General features: G+C 37.6%; 1 protein-coding gene across 3 annotated transcripts in view; it reads left to right on the top strand.

The window, feature by feature from the left end:
• Window positions 1-26,907, top strand: part of POLA1 (DNA polymerase alpha 1, catalytic subunit) — a 304,555-nt gene that overhangs the window by 97,000 nt on the left and 180,648 nt on the right. For all 3 annotated transcript variants that reach the window (XM_012448860.3, XM_012448859.3, XM_064364437.1), the window contains 5 exons: window positions 14,779-14,811; window positions 15,589-15,681; window positions 17,190-17,395; window positions 19,485-19,617; window positions 26,698-26,829. In XM_012448860.3, coding sequence (XP_012304283.1) covers window positions 14,779-14,811; window positions 15,589-15,681; window positions 17,190-17,395; window positions 19,485-19,617; window positions 26,698-26,829 — 597 coding nt within the window. The remainder of the gene's footprint in view (window positions 1-14,778; window positions 14,812-15,588; window positions 15,682-17,189; window positions 17,396-19,484; window positions 19,618-26,697; window positions 26,830-26,907) is intronic.

The following is a 26,907-nucleotide window of genomic DNA, read 5'->3' as shown; positions in this document are numbered from 1 at the left end:
TTGCATTTTTTTTAAAAAAGAGTTTATCTGTTTAAAATGAAATATCATCAAAAGCAGTTTGTACATCAAAATCCAAGTTAGTCTTCAGCTTGTAAGAATTAGTTGAGAATTATCTGGTGGTGATGGTAGTGGTATAGGGGAAAAAAGAAATCACATTTTGTATTCTGCATAGGTAAGTTCTTCTCCCTAACCATATTCTTTAAATTTTATTGACTTACATTTAATTTTACATGCTCTTTGGTTTGGAGGACTGATTGACTAGGTAAGTTGATTGTTCAGAGCAGATTCCAACATATTAACGCTCTGGGCTCAGAGTTCTGAAAGTAAATATTTTAAAAATTAGTAGCAGGAGAATTAGTCCGTTAGTCCTATTGACTAGGAACTAATCTGTAGTTGGTTTGATTCTTCTCTTGCTCCCATAAGCAGTTTCCTTCTACCATGTCACTAAGAGAAACACACTTATAAGTTGTTTGGAAATGTTCTATGTGCTTTTCTGAAGTGCTTTTCAATTCCCAGTCTCCTGTGAGTTTGTATACCCTGTATGGTTTTGGTTTTATCTTTTTTAATCTTTAATCTCTTCTTGGGTGACAGGCTACCATGCCCTTGAGCCCATCCTGCCATTTAAAAATAAAGAGTGAGAAGCAGCTGAAATGCTGGCTCTTTTGCAGCTGACAGGAATCTGATCTACTGCTTAGATTCTTTATCTGGGTATTTGCATGCCAGTGGTGTGTGGCTCGTTCTAGCCATGCCATTTGCAGTCACAAGGTTTAAAAGGGTGGGAGTAGAGGAAGTTGTCTCCAGGAGAAAGGTATTTTTTTTTTTGATGTAAAGGTCAGGTAGAATGGCTGTAGATCAGCACATGGGGTCCCACCACAGGTCACAGGACTCCTGGCTTCTTACCACCCAGTGGAATTTCTGGGCCATGATAAAGGTGTTTGTCTTTCAGAAAAGGTTGTACAGGCTCCTCCCACCCCCATCCAACCCACAGCTGTCTGTTCTGTCTGAACAGTGGCTTGCTCTGAGGTTAAAGGTCCATGAAAACTGTGAGACATCTAATGTTATAAAATCTAATTAGTGACAAAAGCAATTAATATAATCACTTATGACTTAGTTTCTTTGGAAGGGTATACTTATCTTTATTGGATAAGTATAAATGGTAACTGCTAGCAATTGGCACCAAACTTAACATAAGAAAGAACTACTCCACCTCCCTCCTCCTCCCCAGTGCAGAAGAGAGGCAGTGAAAAGGGTGGTTGTGTAGGTGTAGGGGGATCTAGAAGGCTCTTGTGACTTAATTGGCATTCAGTCTTCCTGTTGAGCCCATCAACATTGCCTCAAGGAGGGGAGCCATTGCAAAGGTTTTGCTTGCTGTTTGTTAAGTCACAGCTTGTAGTTCTGGTTGCACATGACAAAGCAAGGTGCTCTCCTTTTTTGACCTTGTTCAGAAGCTTAATACAATTATTTGTATTAAGCACTAGCCACCTGTTAGGATCATTCTCATTAAAGGTCACTGTGTGGTGCCTGACTGTCTGACAGTGGGCAGCCTGCCTCAGATTTGCTAGTGGCCTCTGTTTGTGTGACACCTGCCAATAGTAACAAAAAGAATGGAGATCTGATAGCTGAAAGGGAACAGAAGGAACTAGTGGAATGAGGAATCAGGAGAACCATGGAGCACCTGCTACTCTAGGACCATTACCATGGTTTTTGGTGCTAGCTTGCCTAGTCTACCTTTTCTCTGGCTACCCCTTCAGTGAGCTGTGCCAAGCATTTTGAGGGATTCTGTTATTGTCTGCATGCTGATATTGCTTTGGTTTATTCATATTAATATATTGCATCTCTGTTAAGCATTTGATTTCTTGTACCTGAAATTCCTTACATCCTCTCTGCTGAACATCTTAGCTCCTGTCTGCCTCTGTGTGATCTCCATTGAGATGTTCCACAGGCATATCCTATTCAATTCCAAAACTGCTCTCGTGGTTCTGCTTGCCAACCTGTTTCCCTTCCCTGATTCCCTGTCTCAGTGAATGATAACACTGTTTACCCAGTTGTTAAGCCAGGAACATGGGTATCATTCTTGACTCCTATCTCTTCCTCATGCCTCATATCCAGCCTGGTGCCAAGTCCTGTAGATTCCACTTCCTAAATATCTGTGATTCTCTATCTCCAGTGTCACTGCAATTATGCTATTCAGGCCTCATTACATCTCCCTGGACACTGCCCCCTTCAAGTATTCTCCAGATGTTTTATAGCCAGAAAGAACTCTTTAAACTGCCACTCTGCTTATGCCACTGCCCAGTTTAGTCCTTAATGTGACTTACAAAGCCCTTCACATTTGGGCCTCCCTGAACATTCTAGCTTCAACCATACATTTTATTTTCTTTGCCTTTTTAAAAAAAAAACATTTTTTTAAAAACTTTCTTAAAAACTTATTTTTTTTAACTCACAATTCAGCATTTCCTTGTGTTCTTTGAATCATCACAAACACTACTTGGCCACTCTCCTTTTCCTATTGCTCCCTATACTTGCCTTCCCCCTATACATTATCTGTTTCTATGGACTTTTCTCTAACTCCTACCCCAGGGGCCCCTGTTATGTAGATGTGCGTGCATGTAGTATGTGTGTATTTTCCAATTGCCTATTTGGTTCTCTGCTCTACTGGGGGTTATACACTATAAGAGGGAAAGGATCATGTCCAAATCATTCACTGTTGTGTTTCCTACCACCTACACCTAGCACATGAGAAGACTTTAGTAAATACTGTTGGTATTTGAATGAATGAATGAGTTCCTTCTTGAGGTTCTAAATGGAAAGAGAGTATAGTGCTTCCTATAATTCATATCAAATTCTTGAGCCTTGGCCAAATTGGAGAGTGGAAATGCACAGGCTGGGTGCAGTGATTTATACCTGTAATCCCAGCACTTTGGGAGGCCAAGGTGGGAGGATCGCTTGAGTCCAAGAGTTTGAGACCAGCCTAGGCAATATAGTGAGACCCTGTCTTGGTGAGACCCTGTCTTTGCCAAAAAAGTTAAAAACAAACAAACAAATTAGCCAGGCTTGGTGGGGCACGCCTATAGTCCCAGCTACTTGGGAGGCTGACGTGGGAGGATTGCTTTATCCCGGGAGGTCAAAACTGCAGTGACTAAATTACTTTTCTCAACTTGATCTCTGTATGATTCATAATTTATCTGGATTCTTCCCAGCAAAAGTATAGAATATAATGGGACAGGAGAACAGGTGATTGGTAAATGGGGATATGTCATTTGATTCTTAAATATATAGTTGATCTTTAAGCAACGTGAAGTTTGAACTGTGTGAGTCCACCTGTACATGAATGTTCCTCCACCTCTGCCACCCCTGAGTCAGCAAGACCAACCCCTCATCCTCCTCAGCCGCACTCAATATGAAGATGATGAGGATGAAAACCCTTATGATGATCTACTTCCCACTTAATGAATAGTAAATATATTTTCTCTTTCTTATGATTTTCTTAGTAACATTTTTTTCTCTATTGTAAGAAATCAGTTTTTCTAGTTTATTGCCCATCTTCATATTGTAAGAACATTTTTTCTCTAATTTGTTGTTTATATGTATACCATACATATAAACAAGCTTTTATTATATGTATATAATACATGTAAGCATGAAATTTACCTCAACCGTTTATGTTATTGGCAAGGTTTCTGGTGAGTGGTAGACTCTTAGTAGTTAAGTGTTAAGGGAGCCAAAAGTTATAGATGGATTTTTGACTGCAAGGGGATTGGTGCCCCTAACCTCTGCATTGTTCAAGGATCAGCTGTATTTATTCTGGAAGCATGCCTAAATATTTGTCTACAACACATATTTCTCTGGACACTTAAACACAATTACATTTCCCAGTTTTAAAACTAGACCATCTTTCTCAAAGAAGATTTTTTTTTTGACGTGGGAACCCTCTGTATTTTAAGCATAGCTAGATCATAGAATCTGTTTGTTGAACTTATAGTAAAATGGAGATGGTCAAGGGATGCTTTTTTGTAAAAAATCAATAAAGAGTTGCTTTAAGAGGGCATCTGTAAAATGTGGTCATGATAGAACATAATATAGTATTTAGCTCTGGTACTGAGCAAGGGAATTACCCTCTGAGGTATTGGGCTTAAAACGTTTTCCCTCCTCTCACTTCATTTGAAGAAAAGAGTAATTTGGACACTCCAATGACTATTTTGTCACACACTGATCCTAGAACCGAGCTTTCCAGAAATCAAATGCTTCTGTCAAAATGGTGACGGCACCACCTTAGTCACTGTCCAACTTCAGATTCTCCAGACCACCAGCTCTGTGCTCCTGTAGGATGGAGCTTCAGACCAGGTGCTTAGTAATGACAAGGGACAACTTGGTAAATCTGCCATTTGTGGAAGCTGGGAGCTCAAAGTTTTCTGGTCAGATTTTCCCATGACCTCAGTTATAAAGAAAATGTTATAGATTCTAGAAAATGCTAATGTCCTTTTTAGCTGTAAGTATTACACTGATTGCAGTGCTTCAGAATTGCCCAACTTCATTATCTGAGCATAGCCAGCCTGACGCTTTCTTCTCAAATAGACAATTATGATCAATTAAGCACTTTTAGGCCTTATAGAATATTTAATTTTATTAGTCAATTATTTGTGCTTTGAAAGAGTTAATGGTAGCTACCCAAGCCATTATTAGAAATTAGAATGTCCCAAAATAGAAAGGCTATTTCCTTTGTGTGTGGCACTGCAGTGGAAAATGCCAAGCATAGTTTTTACTGAGTTAAAGGGTGAGGGAAGGCGGGGTGGGGGAGAAAGTTACATGTAAATCATTTAGCCATTAACCTAATGGGTGGGTTTATAAATCCTATTACTATAAGCCCTTTTCATTTCCACTGAGGCCTAGTGCATGCTTGATCCCACTAATGTAAAATTCATTCCGTCTAAGTGATTACTGAAGTAAGACACTTTGAGTCAATTTTAATCAGGTTGTGTGAAACTTGCTTGAGCGCTGATATTCACTAAAGCATGGACATAGTTTGGCCGTGTCTTAATTAGCCCCCCAGATTAGTTATATGAGAAGTCAACCAGGGAGCCAAATCTCTGAGCCTTTTCACATGTACATGTTTCTGAGAGCAAAATAAACTGTAGGTAGGGGCTTAACACACCCAGCTCAAAAGCAAGGGGCAAGGACCTTTGGGTGGGTGTGTTTCTAGTCTTAATGGACATTGTGAATGTTAAGGAATCTGAAAGTTCTATTCTTACGGTGAATTGGAGCATCCTCAATGGTACTTATACATAAACAAATCAAAATTTCAAGTTTGATTAAATATGTGGATCTTCTTTCTAGAAAAATGCACATAAGCACACATTCAGATCTTTGCTGACAGTTTCGGGGGATTTTCAGATTTCTCGACCTTAGGTTAATACCTCCTGCTCCAGTTTTAATTTTAGTGTCTTAGGGTTTTTTTTTTAAACTGGTGATATAATATTTAAGATTGTATAGGCTCATATTGAGAGCTTGTGTCAGTGAGTAGATTTGGTTCAAGTGTCCTTTAAGGCCAGCTCTACAAGCTGTCCACTGTCCTGTGTCAGATATAACAAGAATGGCAGCAATACCTGTAAATTCAAGTGAAACACATAGGACGTGAGCTTCTAAAGCGGAGGTTGGAGTGGAAGAGGAATGGAGAATAAGAATGTTGTGAAAAGAAGGTTTCTTTAAAGGTGAAAACTGAGTTTTTAAATGTCAGCAGGTAAAGTGGGCTTTTAAGAGTCCGCAGGATGAATAGTCCTGCTGGGGACAAGAAATTATAAGACAGGTTATAAGGCAGGGAAGAAATTCACTTTTCCTTTCATACATTCAAAGCCATAGTTTGTGGTATTTTAAGTTTTGGGGTCAAAATAACAGCCCTGTCAAGTCGTAGGGCAATAATGGAGAGATACTCATAATTATTGCTAAATTTGTGTTTTTGGGAGGAGAAACCTTTCAGAAATTGTTGTTTATTCAGTGTGTTTTATAGTCTTCACACATGAGCTACTAGAATGTCTAGGTTGTAAATTAAGGATTTAAAAGAAAATCAGTTTATCTAGAAACTATAGTTGTATGGGAGAGGTACACTTGTAGTCAGTTTTATAATTAATGGAGCTTTGTCATTGGAATAGAAAGTCTTTTCTCTTGAGTGAATATTTGTTTATGTAACATGCATTGTGTTTGAAGGTGGGATCAAAACTGATTCACTCTTCATTTCTTGCATGGAAAGAGCCAGTATTTAAATGTGTACTGTGTGTGGGTTTAATTGCTGCTTTTTGTAACAAACTTTAGGGTCCTGTTGTGGAGACTCCCTTACTGATCAATAATTACTTTGCTCTTTTCAAGCTGGACCATTAGGAGTTTTCCTCCTTTTACTAGAACCTAAGATATAAATATTTATTGCATTACTACTGTGTGCCAGGCATTGTTATGTTTAATGCCCATGAGATGATCTCTGCCTATATGCTTAGAGTCTCTTAATCTTACCTTTTGTAATAGAGTGGTGTGTTGTGATATGCACAGAGCACTTTGGGGGATACATAGGACTAGGATACTTGTTAATATCATTGGGTTGGGGAGGCTTGAGAAGGCTTTTCTGACAGTATTAAGTTCTTGTGAAATAAGTAGATGTTAGGTAACTATAACCCCTAACATTTATTGAGTTCTTATGTCCCAGAGACTGTACAAAACAATTCATGTTACATTTAATGCTCACAGTAGCCCTATTATCAGGAAGCTTCAGGTGTTATCTCCATTTTATAGTTGAGGAGTTGGAAGGTTAGAGAGGTTATATTTTTTGCCTGAGGTCATCACACAGCTTATTAGCAGTGCTGTTAGGCGTTGAACCCAGGTAGCCTATATTAGGGTTTTCCAGAGAAACAGAGCCAATAGGAGAGATGGAGAGGGGGAGAGAGAGAGAGAGAGAGACAGACAGACAGACAGACAGACAGACAGACAGACAGACATTTACTGTGAAAGCTTTCAAGTCTGAAATCTGTAGGGCAAGCCGGCAGCCCAGGGAAGAGTTGATGTTTCAGCTACAGTTCAAAAGCAGTCTGCAGCAGAATTCCTTCTCCCTTGAGGGACCTCAGTCTTTTTCTTTTAAGGCCATCAACTGATTGGATAGGGCCCACTCATACTGTGGTGGATAATCTGCTTTACTCAAAGTCAACTGATTTAAATGTTAATCTCATTTTTAAAAATTCCTTTACATCTAGACTGGTGTTTGACTAAATATCTGGGTACCGTGACTTAGCCAAGTTGACACATAAAATTAGCCATCACACAACCTAACTTCTCAAATCACATTTTTAACCACTTGGGGAAATAGCGTATTTCCAGTGTTGGCTCATTAGATTAGAAAGGAAAGCAGTTAGGGCCGGGTGCCATGGAAGGCCAAGGAGAGAGGATCACCTGAGGTCCAGAGTACCAGGCCAGCCTGGCCAAAATGGTGAAACCTTGTCTCTACTAAAAATACAAAAACTAGCTGGGCATGGTAGCACCCGCCTGTCATTCCAGCTACTTAGGAGGCTGAGGCAGAAGAATGGCTTTCACTCAGGAGGTGGAGGTTGCAGTGAGCCGAAATTGTGCCACTGCACTCCCAGCCTGCACTACAGAGCCGAGACTCCATCTCAAAAAAGAAAAAAAAAAGAAAATAGAAAAAAAAGAAAGGAAACCAGTCCTTTGTTCTGGTTGAAGGTTCCTGGAGGGGCCAATTATCATGTTCGGAGTTGGTTAAGGGTTTGGAGGAGATGGGTGGGATTTAGAATGAACACTTATGAGGCCAACAATTGACTACAGGCCTGGAGAGAGAAAACGCTGTCATCAGTGTATATCACAGATTCTCAACCAGGGGCAGTTTTGCCCCTCCTGGGAAGTGTTTGGCAATATCTGGGCATAATTTTTGTTGTCACAACTGGAGAGAAGGAGCACACTCGGGCATATGTGTGCACTCATGCTACTCATGAAATCTAGTGGGTAGGGACTAGGGATGCTGCTAAACATTCTACAATGGACACAGGATAGCTCCTTATAACAAATAATTATTAAGCCTAAAATGTTAATAGTACCGAAGTTGAGAAACCTTGATACATATGTTGATGTGTATACATACTCCCTAAGGGTGGAAAAGAGATCTCAACAGGTGTTGGATATTATTATGTATTTTAAATGTACCCACTCACTTACATTAAGTGCATAAAGATGTATCCAGACAACTTGTGAGAACTTACATGTTTCTAGTTATTTTACAACCACATAGCCCTCAAAAGCAACCTTGAATATGGAAATACATCCTCGCAATGCTAATTATCCTTGTTAGATACATTAATGCTTCCCTTTCCTAATATTGAAGAAGTAAATGTGGTTGAAAGACAAACCAACCAAATATAATGAAGAGACATTTCTACATGTCAAAGCTGGATTCTAGATTTTTAGATCTGTGAGGAATCTCAACCGCTTCATTTTATAAATGAGGATGTTGAGACTTAGGAAGGGAAACCAGCTTGGTCCCAAATCACTTAGCTGGTAATTGGCAGTTTAAACAAGTGCTCTGATTTCAGACCCTAGACTTTTTAAAAAAACAAATATTTGTATAACATTTTATCTTTGCAAAGCACTTCTTTAGCATATGGTTCTTTTTATTCTCACCTAGCTCAGGGAACAAGGTGGTAGTATCACCCCAATTTTAGAGAAAGTAAAACTAAGATTTAAAGGCAGTAAGTAGCCTAGTATCACAAAAGTGTTAAGTAGTAAAGACAGAAAGTATAATGCTTATTAAACCCATAGCCCGTGTTTCTTGAGCATTTATAGAGAAGACACAAATCTAGGAATAACAGAGAATAGGAAAAAGACAATCTAATAGAATAAGGATGTAATAAATGTTCATTAAGGGGCCGGGCGCGGTGACTCACGCCTGTAATCCCAGCACTTTGGGAGGCCCAGGCGGGTGGATCACGAGGTCAAGAGATCGAGACCATCCCGGTCAACATGGTGAAACCCCATCTCTACTAAAAATACAAAAAATTAGCTGGGCATGGTGGCGCACACCTGTAGTCCCAGCTACTCAGGAGGCTGAGGCAGGAGAATTGCCTGAACCCAGGAGGCGGAGGTTGCGGTGAGCCGAGATCGCGCCATTGCACTCCAGCCTGGGTAACAACAGCGAAACTCCGTCTCAAAACAAACAAACAAACAAACAAACAAAAGTTCATTAAGTGGGAGAACTGAGTAGCGCTGAGTCTTGCTTGGAAGTTCCTGAAATTTGGAATATGGAACGCTTAGGTAATGGTTGGATTACCAAATACCATAATATTTATATTAATATTTCTTCTGCCTTTCTCTTCCCTACCCTTCAAAACCATTTATTTTACTGTCTCTTTTATGTGAATATATTTTTAATTTCCAGTTTATTCCTAATTTTATATCATTGGTAATGGAAGAATCCTAAAGCCGTTGGGATTTCAGTTGTCATTCTGTTCGTGCATGATTTGTTTAGAATTTTACCTTACTCAACATTTTCTTAACTTGTAGAATTTTCTTTATGTGTAATATCTGCATCATACACCAAAGTGGGTTTCTTGTTAATATGTAATACTATAGTAGACATGTTTTCAGAGTAGGACCTTGAAACTTTTTTTTTTAAGCTGTGGAAAGCTGATGTTTTCTCTCTATTGTTTAGTATTAGTAAGTACTGTTTTGGTCTGTAATAGCATCTAAAAACATTTCATAACCTTTGAATGCATTGCAAAACAACAGTATTCTATTTTAACCAAATACAAAGACTCAGGTATTATCCTGAACTTATTAGGAGAACCTACAAATACACATCTCAGTAGTCGTTGGTCTTAGGTTGCTGCTGTTGTTAACCTTGGCACAAAAAACGTTATCTTTCTGCTTAGTAAACAATATTGTGGGTGTATTCGTGAAGAAGTTATTTTCTTTAGAAAACAATTTTTGATACACATCTGAATTTCCTTTCTAGTTCTCACTATCTTTTTCCAGCCTTCAGAATCTCAGACTGGGGTTAAAATTCCTTTTCGTATTATTTTAATTATTGTTCTCCCCACCTCCACCCCTTTCCCGTTTCCCCCTCCTCTTTTCCCCTAACGGCACTGTTCTGCAAAGCCTGCAATGATTGATATGATGGCAGTGCTGTCATTCTTTTTAACCAAAAAAAAGTCATTTTTGTTCTAGTTATTTTAATAGAGTCCCATTAAAGATGTATTGCTGACTGAAATATCGGCATGAAGGGCTCTCACTGAGCTGAGCCCAGGAATTAAGAAGTCAGGAAATCGGCTGCTGCATTGCAAGAGAGCCTTGTGTGACACCGAGTCTCCTGATTGGGGAGATCATTACTGCTATTATGACTCGACTTGCGTAGGAATTTTAAATTCCATCTGAATGTCAGTAATAACCCTCTTAGCAAATTATCCTGAATAAAATCACGAAGGCATTTTATATAATAGGTGTTGAATTACTGGATAGATTTGCTAATTAAATACTCTTTGTTCTGCTGCAGTTGACATTACAGGGTAAGATCTTGAACAATTATTCTCAACAGCTGTACTTTGTTAAGGGAAAAATTAACCACAAAGTTTATTTTTTTACACTTGAAGTTGGCAGATTTTTGAAATGTGCTTGAAAAAATTCCATCATCCAATTGGTAATGAGTAGATAAATATGCAGGTGTTGCTGTGAAATCAGATAACTGCAGACTGCCTTATTAATGAATTTAGCAAGCCTTTATAGCCCTGTTTTCTAGCCGTTGGCACTTATAAAATGATTTTCTGTCAGAATGGGCAGCTTTAATATTAGACTTGTCACTTCAAAGTAAACTTATGAATGGTCATCTTGTAATCATTGTACCTGTGTCTAGTAGACCTTTCTAGGTACTTGTGGCTATTTTAAAAAATGTGTTTCTTTAATGGGGAAAATACCTGTAATGTATAAGTTTTTGATTGTTGACTTCTAGAACATTGATGTGATTTGAGTTTTTGAGTTTTTTTTTTTTTTAAGAAGGTAGTGGGACATAATGAAAAGAAAATGAAACATAAAGTCCAGCTTCTAGATCAAGCTCTTGGGCAAAATCTCAGAGCCTGATTTTTCTCATCTGTCAATTGGGACTTAAAACATTGTGTACCCCTTAGGATTATTCACTTAGCATTCTATATTTATTAACAGCTCCCATGTACCAGACTCTCTGTTAGATACTAAGAATTTGGTAGCTCTCTGGGTATCTAACAACTGAGCCCTCCCCAGTGAGCAGTTTGAATTGAGGGCAGCTTTGGAGTGTTTCTGCTCATTGGCGCTTGGATAAGCATTGGACTAGAGAGGGCACTGTGATACCCACCATCTAGAACTGCTTAGTGAAGAAGCATGAGAGGTTAGGGGTCAGACTGGTTGTGGGTTGTCGAATGGGCTGAAGAGTCGCCAAACTGTGGTGAGGACCTTGAACCTGAGACAGAACATTATCATTAGCTACTGGTGAGGTCCACTGAAAAGATGGTGAGGTCCACAGAAATCGGTACAACGTCTGTAGAGAGCTGTTGGGTATTATTTACTTTAAAAATTTGAAACATACAACCTTTGACCCAGTATGTCCACTTGTAATTTTTCGTGTTACTGGCAAATTTGCAAATTATACATATATAGGGATTATTTGTTGAAGTACAGTTCTAATGGTAAAGAGTAGAAATAACCTATATGTTCATTAATAGAATACAAGTTAAATAAATTATGTTCTATATATACAGTGGAGTACTATGTAGTCATTAAAAAAGAATAAGGCAGCTCTTTGTGTGGATTTGAAGTAACCTCTAGGTTAAGTGCTAGGTGAAAAAAGCAGTTGCAGCTTAATCTATTTACCATTTCTGCAAAAAAGACATCCACCAAAAGGTTTCTGCCACCAAAGAGAAAATCGTTTTGGTAGCAGTCTTCAGGTTATGCATGGAAATGGTTGTGAGTTGGTGGTGAGATGGAGTAGGGGTGGGCGATAGATCTGAAAGGTGAAGGTTGCCAGTTCACATTGAAAGTACACTCAGGGATGACATAGTAGTTTTGGTTCATGTTATATAAGAAGAGTAGACGAAATTGGTTATTGAATATATGAAGTTGTAGTAAAAGGTTGACAAACTGCTCCTGAGGTTTACTGAGGTAACAGTTACATTATGGTGTTGTCTATTGTGATGAGGAAAGCTAAGCCTAGCTAGGTGGAAGAGGCAGAGAGTAAAGAGGACTCTTGATAAGTAGTTCTGTCCTCACTATGATTAATTTGCCTTGGATTGATCTCATTATTGCCCTTTCCCTAAAGGAATTGTCAAGTATTCTCCCACAATGTATTTCCCTGTAATTTAAATGTTAAAAAATGAAGATGAAGTTGGGGAGAGTGAATGTTTTTTATAAGTTAGCTGAATTTTAGTGTCTAGTGGAAAAGTAATTGGGATTACTACAGAACCTATCAGTCACCTGGCAAACAGTTTTTTGAGTGCCTGTTATATGTGAAGTCTGTAGTTAGGCACAAACATATGGTCTGACCTCCAGGAGCTTCTAGTCTAGTTTGGGTTGGGTAGGTGGGAGCTAATAACATAAAGCATCATTCAAGTACTAGTAGAATAATGCAAACACGGATGAGAGGAGAGAGACAGGTATGGGCTGGGCCAGTCAACTCATGCAAGAAGGATTGTAAAATTCATTGATAGGAAGAGGACTGGGGAAGGAATTCCAGGTAGGGGGCACACTGCATGAGTGTAGGCATGAAAAGATGAGTCTGTACACAGTTAACTGTTGGAAGACTGGGGAGATTTATTCTGTCCTCCAGCAAGAGGATCTATATAAAAGAATAACAGGCCAGACAAGTGGAACAGTGGTTTAGGTGCAGTTGCAGAATTTGGTCTTGATCTTGTAGGCATCGAAGAGGCATTGAAAACATTTAAGAGATTGGTAATGATATTCAGGGTGAATTAATGAGACCTAAAGCCAGTAGGGATGTGAGCTGGTTCATTCTCAGTGACAACCGCATTGCCATGGAGTCAGGCACTTTCCACCTTGCAGCTGGCCCTGTTCAGCATGTTAGCTTGCACCCTAGGCGTGGCCCTTCTTGGCCACAGTGGTAGTTGCCGCTGCTCCAAGCAGCCCCTCAGTCTAAAAAGGTAGTTCCCCCCGTCCTCTCAAATCAGGAAGGAAAACCTTTCACAGAAGCATTCTACAGGAATTCTTACTTTTAATTGGCCAGGATTCTGTTCACATGCACATGCCTAAACTGATCACTGTTTCCAGAATGGAATTACCATGATTATCTTAGTCCAGTGGTCCTTAACCTAGCTTGCAATGTAAGAAAACTGTTGGGGCCAGGTATTGGTTGCTGTTGTAAATTTTTTAAAAAAGATCCTCAAATGATTCCACTGTACAGTCAGTATTAAAACCACTGGCTTAGCCTAACCAGAATTGAATTCACCACTATCCACCACCCCCAGGGAAGGAGAAAGAGCTTCCTTGTCTAAGAACATGATATTAATACAATGAACATCTGAACAAAATTGGGAGATAGTAATAAAGGGGAGAGGGCAATAAAAAATAGAAAGTAATGGGTAGATATAAGATAAAGACAGGATTTACAAAGCTCTGTAATAGGGAAAATAAGAAAAAAATGACACCATGAAGCTTGAGCTCAGTTGACAAGGTGGACTATTGAAGTAGGAAAAAGAAGTTTAAATGAAGTAAATCTTTATCTGGTTTATTAGAAAAGTGACCTCAGCTTTAGACTGATGCTTTGAAAGATAGGTGATAGCAGAGAGGCAAGAGCATGGAGTGACTAAGGCCCGATACTCTGGAGTCAGAATGCCTGAGTTCATATCCTTGTTTTGTCATTACTAGGACACTAATTTCTCTGTCTTTTGGAATCTAATAAAAGAGGATATTAACAGTAGCTACCTCTTGGAGATCTAGGGGAATGAAATGAGAAAATTCACAAGGTGTTTCTTGCACAGCATCTAGCACATGTACTTTAAACACTCTCTCTCTCTCTCTCTCTCTCTCTCTCTCTGAGTCCTAATTATGTCATATTACTATTTTTTAAGAGACTGTTGTTTGTTAAATATGTGTTGCTTCTTATCTGGCACAAAATAATTTTTATCAGTTTTTATTTCTATCCACGCTGTAACCTGAATATCTCTGATCTGTAGCTATATGGGCCTGGGGACAGACCCATCTACGGATATTATCCATGTTTGTCTTCATTCACTGAATGTTTCTTGAGCCCCACCTTTTTACTGGGTACTGTGGTAGCTCCAGGCAATATAGTGAAGATCTTTCTGCTCTCTGTCTTCAGTGAATTTAGTCTAGAGAAGAATTTTAAATGTGCTTTTTTTTTTTTTTTTAACTTTTTAAAATCCTGAATACCATGAGTAGGAATTGCCAGATTTGAAATGCTTTGTTAAGCTTTTTTTAGGCATGCAGTTCTATTTAAGTATTAGTAATGAGAGTAGTTTGCTTTTTTGCCATGTTATAGGGATATTTTATTGTGTGTTTATTAAAGATATATGTTTGTATATATGCATCCATATCTCTGGCTAAGAATCAGCATAGAGGCATACTTATTTTTAGATTATATTGTTGTTACTTTTTTTTAAGGGCTGTCGTTAGAAAACCTTCAAGAACTTTAGAAATACATGGAAATGGCAAATCATTGAGTGTTACCTATCTCTATGTGCTTCTATTTATGTCTTTGTAATTGTGTAATGTATTAATCTTGACTTTTGTTTCATTTAGATTTTGATGCATACAAAAGAGATGGTACAAAAGGTAATGTTGAGCCTTTTCATTGTATAAAACTCTTAAATATCGTAACTGGCAATGTTTTTGTATTCAAAGAAAATTGTAACCCAAACAGACTGGAAATTGCTTCTTAGGTTGCCTAGTTTACATTTATAATCCCTTCTAATGGATTACAGCTTTTTTCTTTTACCAACACTGATATGATCTAGCCCCTGCTTGAAGCCTATATGTGAGTGTTTCAAGCAAATTAGTAACAGTGCTAATTAGAGTTTATTTCCAGGCCTTTATACTGTATGTGCTCTAGTGTTGTTTGTTATGATTGATTTTTTTTTGGCACTCTTCATATTCTACTAAATACTGTTTGCAACTGTATTAAGAATTTAATATGGATTTATGCCTCTGAATTTATAGAATCCATTATGTTTCCGCTTCTTGAATTGCCATGACCACTAAGCATGTGGTACAGTGGATAAATATAGACCCCGTATTCTAGTCTTTTATTCTCCTTTTTCTCATTATTTAATTTGGTATTTTGTTTCAGTTGAAACTAGACACAATTCCCCTTCCACTCTACTCTCTGTTTTAAGAAAATTTGAGAGATATTCTTGATGTCAGGGTACTTGCCTTTCTGGTTTATAGGGGCTTAATCGTCAATTGTATACCCTGACGATATGAATAATAATTAACATAAACGTTTGAAAAGTTTGGAGCCTGTAATTTCTGTAGTATGGAAAATCTTTAGTTTCATTGTATGTAATGGTCACTTTGTTTTTGTTAATTTTTATAATTTTTGCTTTTCATTAGATGAATCTTGAAGTTATTTATGGAGATACAGATTCAATTATGATAAACACCAATAGCACCAATCTGGAAGAAGTATTTAAGTTGGGAAACAAGGTGAGATAATTTTATGAATTTTGTGCTTTACCTACTTTTGTGAATTCTGTTTTTAACGTGGAACATTATAAATTCATGAATGTGCACGTATATGCTTCTGAAAATAATAAACTTGGTGTCTCTCAATTTTTCAGTCTCTTTTATTTTTCTTTCTTTCTTTATTATTTTTTTTCTGAGATAGGGTCTCACTCTGTTGCCCAGGCTGGAGTGCAGTGGTGCGATCAGGGCTCACTGTAGCCTTGACCTCCTGGGCTCAAGTGATCCTCCTGCCTCAGCCTCCCAAGTAGCTGGGACCACAGGCACTCGCCACCATGCCCAGCTAATTAAAAAAATTTTTTTTTGCAGTGATGTGTTCTCACCATGTTGCCCAGGCTGGTTTTGAACTCCTAGGCTTAAGTAATCCTCCTGCCTTGGCCTCCCAAAGTTCTGGGGTTGTAGGCATGAGCCACCACGCCCAACCCTCTTGTTTTTAATTTCTATTCCAGCTGTTTGTTTTGAGGGTGAAATTCAAAGGTAATTTTTTTCTTTAAATGGTAGATAACATTTTTCCTTTGAAAACAGTCTGTTACATATGTTTAAGATGTATTCACATTAGTACTTCCTACATTGTGATTCATATGTCTGGTAGGATTCAGATGCATTTTATACGTAAACACCTACATACATCCATATACACTCACAACTGTAATTTTTACAGGAGTACTTAAAATATATTTGAAAAGACAAGGGGGCATTTTAAAATAATCATTTGTAGCTTCTTAGTAGCAATTCACAATAACAATTCACAGTGTTTTAGAAACACTTGCTATGTTAGGATATTGTCCCAATGAACTAAAACAGAGATATCATCTTAGAAACTAACAACTTTCTATGGAGTATGTGGAATTTGAATGGTAGTCTTCACTTGACAGCAAGCCTGGCATATTGTACTCATACTGGGCCTTGAAAAGTTGTATATTTTCCCTGGAGGTGATGGTCTGTAGGGGACTCTTTATTTATTTGTTCAGCATGTAGTTGTTTGCCTATAGTCAAGGTGTTAACGGAGGTCTTAGACATTATTTTTATAATCAAAGTTTTACTTCTTTATTTCTGGCCACATATTTACTTGTTGGACTATATTTGCTAACTGAATAGTTCAAAGGCAAGTACTGTACATATGTATTAAGTCTTTACGTTCAACAAGGACTGTTCCATAATTTTCATATATTACCTGTGGCTGATCCATGGAGTCCTGTCCTTTAGTTGCATGGGATGATATATTATTGATATATTGATATAATGATATGATTATTGTCTCTCTCTTTTTTTAAATCTATTTTTGTTCCTGCAGTTTTCAATGTCTTTGCTTTATACCCAATGTAGTATCATGTTACACATAAGCCGAGTAAAATTCCGATATTGTATGACTTCATGTTCTGTTTAGATTAACTCTTGGGAATTTTTAACATGTTTATCTTCTCCTTGTTAGATGTTTGAGAAGCTAATATTAACATTTGAAATTTTCACAGGTAAAAAGTGAAGTGAATAAGTTGTATAAACTGCTTGAAATAGACATTGATGGGATTTTCAAGTCTCTGCTACTGCTGAAAAAAAAAAAATATGCTGCTCTGGTTGTTGAGCCAACGTCGGACGGGAATTATGACACCAAACAGGAGCTCAAAGGATTAGATATAGTTAGAAGAGATTGGTGTGATCTTGCTAAAGACACTGGAAGGTGAGTTCAGCTTTCAGTTTTGCTGCTTGTTTGTCTTGTAAAAATTCAGGTATGAATGATGTAGAGAATGCTTGTGAATCTGCCAAGCACAAGAACACAACTTTGTTATTTTTATTATTATCAACCTTACTAAGAATTATTAATAATTCTTATCTGGAATGGAATTTTATAGGTAGATTAAAACTTAGAAAAAGCCAAATTTGCTCAGTAAGAAATGCTTGCTATAAGATACATTTCATGAGTTTTTAACTCCTGGTAAGGGTAAACCTTCACACTTCAGATCCTTACAGAGTTGGTTTCGTTGATGTTGGTTTGTTTTGCTTTAATGTTGCTATTAGAAAGTGCCTTGTTTTGTGCTTCTGAATCTTCCTAGATCTTCTTTAGGAACATAATTGTTAAGATTTTCTCATTTTATGGCTTAAAATGTTCTGAGATTCAAAGTGGACCATGGAGTGAGACTTTGTTCCCACCCATATGATTTGTATATAAAAGATTCTTACTAATACCAGGTTAATTTAAGGGCTAGTTTTCAAATCCTGTGTGTACCTCAGAATTAGTAAATGTCATGACTGACCTCCTAGCTTTGCACCTGAGACTGAAGAATGTGATAATAAGACTTGCTTTTTAAAGGATCATATTAATGTATAAAGCACCCGTTTAAAAATGAATTTTTAGACTGGGCGTGGTGGTGGCTCATGCCTGTAATCCCAGCACTTTGGGAGGCTGAAGCAGACGGATCACTTGAGGTCAGGAGTTTGCGACTAGCCTGGCCAACATGGTTAAACGCTGTCTCTACTAAAAATACAAAAATTCGCTGGATGTGGTGGCACATGCCTGTAATCCCAGCTACTGGGGCATCTGAGGCAGGAGAATCACTTGAACCTGGGAGGTGGAGGTTGCATTGAGCCAAGATTGCACCGTTCCACTCCAGCCTGGGTGAAGCAGCGAGACTCCGTCTGAAAAAATGAATTTTTAGGTGTTTTATGTACCATCTTTCATATACTCCTATTTTGTGACCATGACTAATTCTGAAAGTAGAAGAATGTTTTTCTTTAAAGCTAAATTTCCAAATCAGTTTTGATATTCTGAATATCAGCATTTAAAAACTTGTTTTCCAGTCTCGCTCTTGCTGCCAAGTTGGGAGATTAAGCAGTTATTGCTGCTGCAAAACTACCCTTGATCAGGCAGAGTTGACCATCTGAGTATGGGTCACTGTGAGCCTTTTATGAAATGTAGTTTGAAATGCTTCATTGCCCCTAAATGTACCCAAAGAAAAAAGTACTTTGTATAGACTGTGGATTAGCGTGTTCTCTTCAGCTTTTGTGTTTTCTAAGAAAAGATGCATCATAATAGAAGTAAATTTCTCTGCGTTAGAAATGTATTAGTAATTAAAGCTATACAAATGTTTTTGTCAGGGTTCTTTTTCTGACAAATTATAATGCAGCTGTCAAAACCTCGCTCTGCATTTTCTCAGAAATGGATAAAATATTGGCTTTCTTACTCCTTTCCTTTTAGTTTTTCCTTTGGGTCTGGTTTTTAAGGAATAGCATAAGGGAAATAACTGAGCAATAAAATGAAGGTGAAGAAAGAAAAGTTTGAAATCTTTGTTTTTTAAAAAAAATTTATGTAAAAGGCTTCATATTTCTACTCACCTAGCTCATGGTTGTTCGTCTCAGGTGGAGATGATGTCTAGATATCAGAGGTAATGTCTTGGTTCTTTGTGAGGAAAGTGAAATATTTGTCTTCTAAAATTTTAACTTATGGGTAGAATATAACTGTGCATTTTGTAATTGCATAAAAATGTAATGGAACACATACTTTTCTTCATCACATTTTATGTAAAATATTAGCTGCCACATAAAAATGATCTGTATGTTTAGGGTCAAACTTGACATTACAAGGCTGGCAAACTTTCAGTAGAGTTGGTGTTAAAAAGCAAATAGTAACTCCCTTTTCGACATTAACCCTCATATTAGCTCTTAGTGTAGCTCTTGGCCACGTGTTAATCTAATGGCATTTCTCTTCCTTTCTTGTTCTTTACTAGTAAAATATGATATTAAGAAATCAACTGCTGTCTTTTTTTTTTCAGCTTTGTGATTGGCCAGATTCTTTCTGATCAAAGCCGCGACACTATAGTAGAAAACATTCAGAAGAGGCTAATAGAAATTGGAGAGAATGTGCTAAATGGCAGTGTCCCAGTGAGCCAGTTTGAAATTAACAAGGTAAATGTGGCATTTATTGTTGAGCCCAGCTGCTCTTGTGTGTTTTTCTCCTCTTTCAGATAGTTGAAGAACCACCTCATCCTTGCAATTGAAATAAATTCTAGCTGGTGATGAAAGCTGCTTAACTATTTCACAGATTGAGCACTAGCATACCTCTTCCAGCCACAGGTACAGCCATGTCTGCCAGAGACCTTCTGTCTCTAGTCCTTACTTTAATTCTTGGAAGACTCGTTTCCAGAGGTCCTATGGAGTGATGTAGTTTACTTATTGGGGACTGGAGAACACTACCTTCTTCAGTCCCTTAAGTAATAGTTGTTTGGGGTGTAGGCCTGTAGGCTTATTGTGTGCATGTGTGCATTCATGTGTTTGTTTAACTTTGCAGATGGTGATCCTTAGAGGTGCTGTAATCGGAAGGCTTTTGGGGACAAAAGTTATTTAGAAACAGTCTTAGTTGTTGAAAATAGGGAAATATTTTTTCTTACCTAATTTGAAAAACAGAATCTTGGTTTCCAGAGTGCTGTGTAATAAACAAAATGTTAGGTTAGTTTTTTTTCCTATTTAAAAGGAGTACCTTTATATATTCAGAAGCTAATTTTGCAAATACCACACTACCCATTTTGTGGTAGATTTCGTTGTCAAAGTGCATACAAAAATTAATGAAAAATAATCTGATGCTGACACTAAATGGAAGTTTTAGAATGAAGACTCATTCATAATACTCTGCGCTAACGTAATGCCTGTCATTTTTGCACGTTTCTGTACTCTTGAAAACATTTTTATATTGCAGCAATTACAATAAGTTATTTAGAAATATATTTTCATTTAACATTTTCCTACATTTTTATATTACCTTAAAAATCATCAAATTAGTGTATGAATCTTCTGTTTCATGGATACCTCTTTATTTAAATTTGTTGATTATTAAATATTTTCTATTATAAATTACTATTGAACATCTTTATTTATTTATCTTTTTGCATTTGGATGAATTACTTTCTTACTTTAGGTTCCTTGAAGGAAAATATTTGAGTCCAAAGATGTGAATATCTGTATGGCTTTTTCCAAATTGCTTTGTGAACGGATGATACCAATTGATAATAGCAAAATATGCCAGTTTCACCACAGTTTTACATGTAGTGGTGATGATATTGAAATAAAACTTTGCTACCATCATGAATATGAAACTGTGTTTCACGATTGCATTGAATTTTCATTTCTTTGATTCCTAGAAAAGTTTTCTTACAATTTATGTTTATTCTTAGGTAAGTTGTTTTCTGTACCTTGACTATGACATCTTTAATATCACAGAAGAAGACATAGGTTTGTACATTAGAAGGGGACAGTGTTTCTTGGCACTGACTCTCCACTTTAAGTGATGAAGTTTACACATATTGACATAGAATCACTGTGTCATCTGGAAAGTAGTTTTCTTTTAAAGATTTTTTTCTTTCTCAAAAATTTATATGAGTAAGAGTTATGACTTAAGTCTTCTTTTGGCCAGTTTTTACATCAGTTCTGCATATTGTATCCTTGATCCTGTCTACCTTTCTAGAAACTTGGGTTTCTATCACAAGGGCTTCCAGGGATGAGTTTGGGAGTCTCAGTCCCAGCATGACTACATAATTGGCAAAGTAACACTGAGCACATTTCTTTTAGGATAGTGGACCCACACTATGATCCCCTCGTATGAATGATGACACAGTATTACTAGTGTGCAAAAAGAAAGTTAGAGTCACAGATATAGTGACAGTGTCTGGGTTCTGATGAATAGTCTGTATCCTTTCAAGTTTTTATTATTGAAATTTCTAGAGTTATGTAAAAGTAGAGAGCATGGTATCATGAATCCCTATGTATCCATCACTCAGCTTCAATAATTATCAACTTATAGTGACATGTTATTATTACCAATAGCAATAGTAATTAATACTTAGTGTCTAGTATGATAGAGGCTGTGAATAGATTTTTCTGTGGCAGAACTGAAAATGTGACTTACTGCCTTTATATTCTCCATGTCACTTAGCATAGCTGGTGGCAAATAGTAGTTGTTCATTAAGCATTGAAAGAATTCATTTGCTTGTTTAATCATCCATTCAGCAAACATGGAGTACCTCTTATGTACACAATGCTGATTCTGGGATATAAAGTTGAATAAGGAATGCATGGTCCATATTTTCAAGATGCTAGTGGTCTATTAAAAGTATTTACTCTTGGCCGGGTACGGTGGCTCACAACTGTAATCCCAGCACTTTGGGAGGCCAAGGTGGGCAGATCATGAGGTTAGGAGTTGGAGATTAGCCTGACCAACATAGAGAAACCCTGTCTCTACTAAAAAAATGCAAAAATTAGCTGGGCATGGTGGCGCGTGCCTGTAATCTCAGCTACTCAGGAGGCTGAGGCAGGAGAATTGCTTGAACCCGGGAGGTGGAGGTTGCAGTGAGCAGAAATCGCAGCACTGTACTCCAGCCTGGGCGACAGAGTGAGACTCCATCTCAAAAAAAAAAAAAAAGTATTTACGGTCTGTTGAGAAACATTAAGTTTACCCTGCCCCCATGGCTCCTTTGTGGAGGATACCTTTTAGTTTGTAATTAGTGGTAGGCTAATATACTTGGTATATTCTTGGTACCTACTTGGTATATTCTTGAGTTATGTGTATATGTAGAACACCTGTGTATTAATAAAGAATTACCTGTCAAAGAGCAAATAAATATGTGGATGAGAATCTGCTCAGGGCCTTTAGCCTGGAAATGCTGTCAGCCTCTCAGCTCTCAGGCTGTTGGTACCCCGATAGATCCACTCTGTTGTTCTATCTGGGTATCTGCCTCTCAATACCTTCAGCCCACCTGGGTGGGAGTCTCCCGACCGAGCTGGTTGTCGGTAACTGTTCTATATTCTTTCTTTTATTTAGTAAAGAAGAATTTCTGCAGTTGATATAAGTACAGTAAATTCTGATGAAAGGGCTATCTTTATTATAGTTATAGTTCTGTATCTATTTACAGTAAGCTATTCATGTGTTAAAGGTGATGTATCCTGATAATCTTTAACATTTGTCTAAACACTTGCACTATTTAAAACTTTGAGCAGTTCAGTTTCTACATTTTACTGCTTCCAAAAGAGAGTAGACTGGCAGAGTCTATGTATGTGACTGGTTATGCATGGTCTCATGATGAGATTTTTTTTTTTTTCTTTTTGAGACGCAGTTTCGCTCTTGTTACCCAGGCTGGAGTGCAATGGCGTGATCTCGGCTCACCGCAACCTCCGCCTTCTGGGTTCAGGCAATTCTCCTGCCTCAGCCTCCTGAGTAGCTGGGATTACAGGCATGCGCCACCATGCCCAGCTAATTTTTTGTATTACTTTAGTAGAGACGGAGTTTCGCCATGTTGACCAGGATGGTCTCGATCTCTTGACCTCGTGATCCCCCCGCCTCTGCCTCCCAAAGTGCTGGGATTACAGGCGTGAGCCACCGCGCCCGGCCGAGATTTTTTTTTTTAAGGTGATGCTGGTAGGACTTGAAAATGACAGGTTAGATTAGGGTGGAGACATGCACGAAGTGATGGGATTTACCTTTAGAGATTTTAGCCCTTGTTGCCAAAAGCAACTGAAAAACAGCATGTGTGATTTTGCTGAACTACTGCAATCTTAGCTTAAATATATTTCACAAAGTAACATAAAATACTTCACAGCTGATTTTTATAGCTCTGGCTAACTTGAGCCTAAACCACCAGGAAGCATTTTTTTTTTAAATGAAGCCTTCTAAAACTAGCTTGTAAAGTCCCCAAATAGCCTCCATCTAATAATTGGAAAGTATGTCAGCTGAAATTTAGAATTTCTTAACATTGCACTGAAGAATAATCCATTGAAGAAGATAACAGATTCCTTAAGTGCCATTAAATCAGTTAAGATTTCTATACTGTTGCTTGTCCAAGTCAATCAGAACTTCACATATTCCAAGTTTGAGGAGATTCAAATACTTGGAGAGTTTCTTCGGTACTTTCCTACAATGGGTATAGAATTTAGTAAGTTTATATAACTTGGGTATGTGCAGCCATGTTTGAGGACCTGCTTTATTCTTCTGTATCAGTTCTCAGATTTCTTGGTCTTAGGACACCTTTATGTTCTTAAAATAATTGAAGACCCCGGCCGGGCATGGTGGCTCACGCCTATAATCCAAGCACTTTGGAGGCCAAGGCGGGCGGATCACCTGAGATCGGGAGTTCAATACCAGCCTGACCAACATGGTGAAACCCTGTCTTAAAATAATAATAATAATAATAATAATAATAATAATAATTGAAGACCCCAAGAGCTCTTGTTGATGTAGTCTATCTTGATATTTAGTATGTTTGAAATTTAAAAGCATTTGTTAATTTACTTAAAAATAGCATTAAGCTCTTTATATAATTATAAAAAATAGCATTTCTTTCTATGAAAAATAACTATATATTTTAAAATAGAAAAATTTAGCATGAGGAGTGGTATCATTTTACAATTTTGCACATCTTTTTAATGTCCAGCTCAGTAGAAGACATCTGGGTTTTCATTTCTGCTTCTGCATACAATCTGTTGTGATAAGTGGTTTTGGATGAAGTATAGGAAGAAATTCAGTTTAACCCAAACATGTAGTTAGAAAAAGGAGAAGTAGTTTAGTAATTTTTTTCTCATAGTTGTAGGTATTCTTCTTTGATCCTACACCAGAAGTCTGCAGATGGTATTTTCTTAAAGTTTGTTTGTAATGTGGAATCTGAAACTGTATCAATGAACTTTTTGTGCTCTCTTATATTAAAATCTATTGGTCTATGTTGTACTTTGAAAGAGTATTTAACCCATTTGTGGCATGAATTGACCATTTGTTAAATGTTGCTTCCCTGAATTATACAGATCCTCCAAAATAGACACATTCAATGTACACTATCAAAAATTATATTTAAAAATATTCCTACTTATATTGGAAAAATCTTTAAGCATTGGGAAGCTGTCAGGCTCACAGAAGTAGAAACAAGTTTCCTAAAATTCTAATTTGCACTTGAAAGCTTGAATTTTATCTTTGACAGGTTGTTTTTGCCTTGAAGTGGCAGGCTCACTTCTTTTTTGAGAAATTTTCTGCCAGATACCCAAGTCAGAATAACAGTAGTTTGCCCATAATTCTTCCAAGTAAAAATTATATTCTGTGAAAAAGACAGCTAGTTTAGCTTGCAACTCAAACAGTTGCACAAATGCTTTTCCTTAAGCAATCTTTGTTTTTCAGATATGCCTCGTGTATTTTCTGTTTTATCACACAAAATAGTAGACTTGTACTCAAGGGTTGAGAGCTTTTTTTTTTCTTTTTCTTTTTTCTTTTACTTTAAGTTCTGGGATACATGTGTTGAATGTGCAGGTTTGTTACATAGATATACATGTGCCGTGGTGGTTTGTTGCACCTGTCAATCCATCATCTAGGTTTTAAGCCCTGTATACATTAGGTGTTTGTCCTAATGCTCTCCCTCCCCTTTCCTTCCACCTCCCAACAGGCCCCAGTGTGTGATGTTTCTCTCCCTGAGTCCATGTGTTCTCATTGTCAACTCCCACTTATGAGTGGAACATGTGGTGGTTGGTTTTCTGTTCCTGTGTTAGTTTGCTGAGGATGTCCAGCTTCATCCATGTCCCTTCAAAGGACATGAACTCACTCCTTTTTATGGCTGCTTAGTATTCCATGGTGTATATGTGCTACATTTTCTTTATCCAGTCTATTGTTGATGGGCATTTGGTTTGGTTCCAAGTCTTTGCTATTGAGAGCTTTAAAAATTATTCTTACTACTTTATCAAGGACATTCTTAAGTGAAAGTATATTTTTAACTATGCATGGTGGTGAAGAATACAGTGATTCTTAGTACAGTTTGGTGTTACCATCCTGATTCATGTTTATAAGGCACCAGCAATTTTGCCCACCATTGCCGAAAATAGTTTTGATTTTAGGACTCCATGGAAGGATATCAGGAACCCCAGGGCTCTGCAGTCCACATTTTGAGAACAGGTGAGCTCATCAAGCAGTACCTTGATCCCCATTCTTTCTCTGTCTTTTGAAAACCACCCCTTCCATGGTTAGGTATCCCCCTCCTTTTCTTTATGCATATTGAGTTCCATTCTAATAGAATGCATTTTTTTCTCACCCTTTGCCTTTTTGTTTGTTTCTCTGCCTAGAATATTCTTGTCCCTGTTACCTTTTCTTAAAATCTTGTTTTTCCTTCGAGTGCCAGCTTAAGTTTTTTTCTTCCATGATTTCTGCTCTTAGGTGGAAATCATTCTTACCTTTCTAAGTTCTATTCACACTTCATTCACATCTCCTTTATGGCACATATAGCTTATTTTAGATGGGTTTTTTTTGGAGAGGAGGTGGAGGGTAGAGTCTTCCACTAAAAGCAGATGACTGTGTCTTGTTCATCCTGTGGTACTTTATAATACTTGAACAGATTATTCCGTGAATTATTACAGATGGAGTGAAATAATTTATTCAGCAAATACTTGGCTGCTACTGTACATCAAACATCATTAGAAACACTGTGCATACAGTTGTGAGCCAGGCTGACATTGTTCCTGTTCTCGTGGTACTTACTTTCTGTTACGAACCCATTCTACCTTTGTAGATGTTAATCGACAGCATGAGTGAATTCAGTGATTTCTAGTGCCTTTGGAATTTATTTAGGCCAGAGGAGCGTTTGAGAAACAATCATTAAGTCAGAGTAGCTGTTATTCATCAGTCCCAACTAATCAGTTAACTTAGTGAGAGAATTGCAAACATTAAGGCTGCATATAACACTGAATTTATAGTCTTAACTTTCTATATCCAAGTATCATGCAACATGGCCCGTTAACTTACATTTCTTTTTTGTTGGGGTTGCATCTGGTTATGTTAATTTTTGAACAAAGGAGAGAGGAGCCTTGAAAATGGGATGTTTAAAGATTCTGTAGCAGTATTTTCTACATACAGCTTCTGTCATTTTTTGTATTTATGTGACTAGTATGATTCTAGCAAAGATGTTTTTAGTGTATATCTGTGTGAGAAGGGTTTTACTTTAAGGCTTTGGACTTTTTTGTTCCCTCTTTTAGGCATTGACAAAGGATCCCCAGGATTACCCTGATAAAAAAAGCCTACCTCATGTACATGTTGCCCTCTGGATAAATTCTCAAGGAGGCAGAAAGGTGAAAGCTGGAGATACTGTGTCATATATCATCTGTCAGGTAAACTATTGACATTCATAAGACTCTGATACCTCTTAAGAACTGGAAGTAAAATCCAGATTGCCAGTGTACTATTTA

The sequence above is a fragment of the Aotus nancymaae genome, unplaced genomic scaffold (genome assembly GCF_030222135.1).
Source record: "Aotus nancymaae isolate 86718 unplaced genomic scaffold, 86718_ANA_hifiasm-v0.15.2.pri h1tg000058l, whole genome shotgun sequence".
Lineage (NCBI taxonomy): Eukaryota > Metazoa > Chordata > Mammalia > Primates > Aotidae > Aotus > Aotus nancymaae.
The sequence above is the reverse complement of the archived record's forward strand: the minus strand, read 5'-3'. Positions and strand labels throughout refer to the sequence as shown.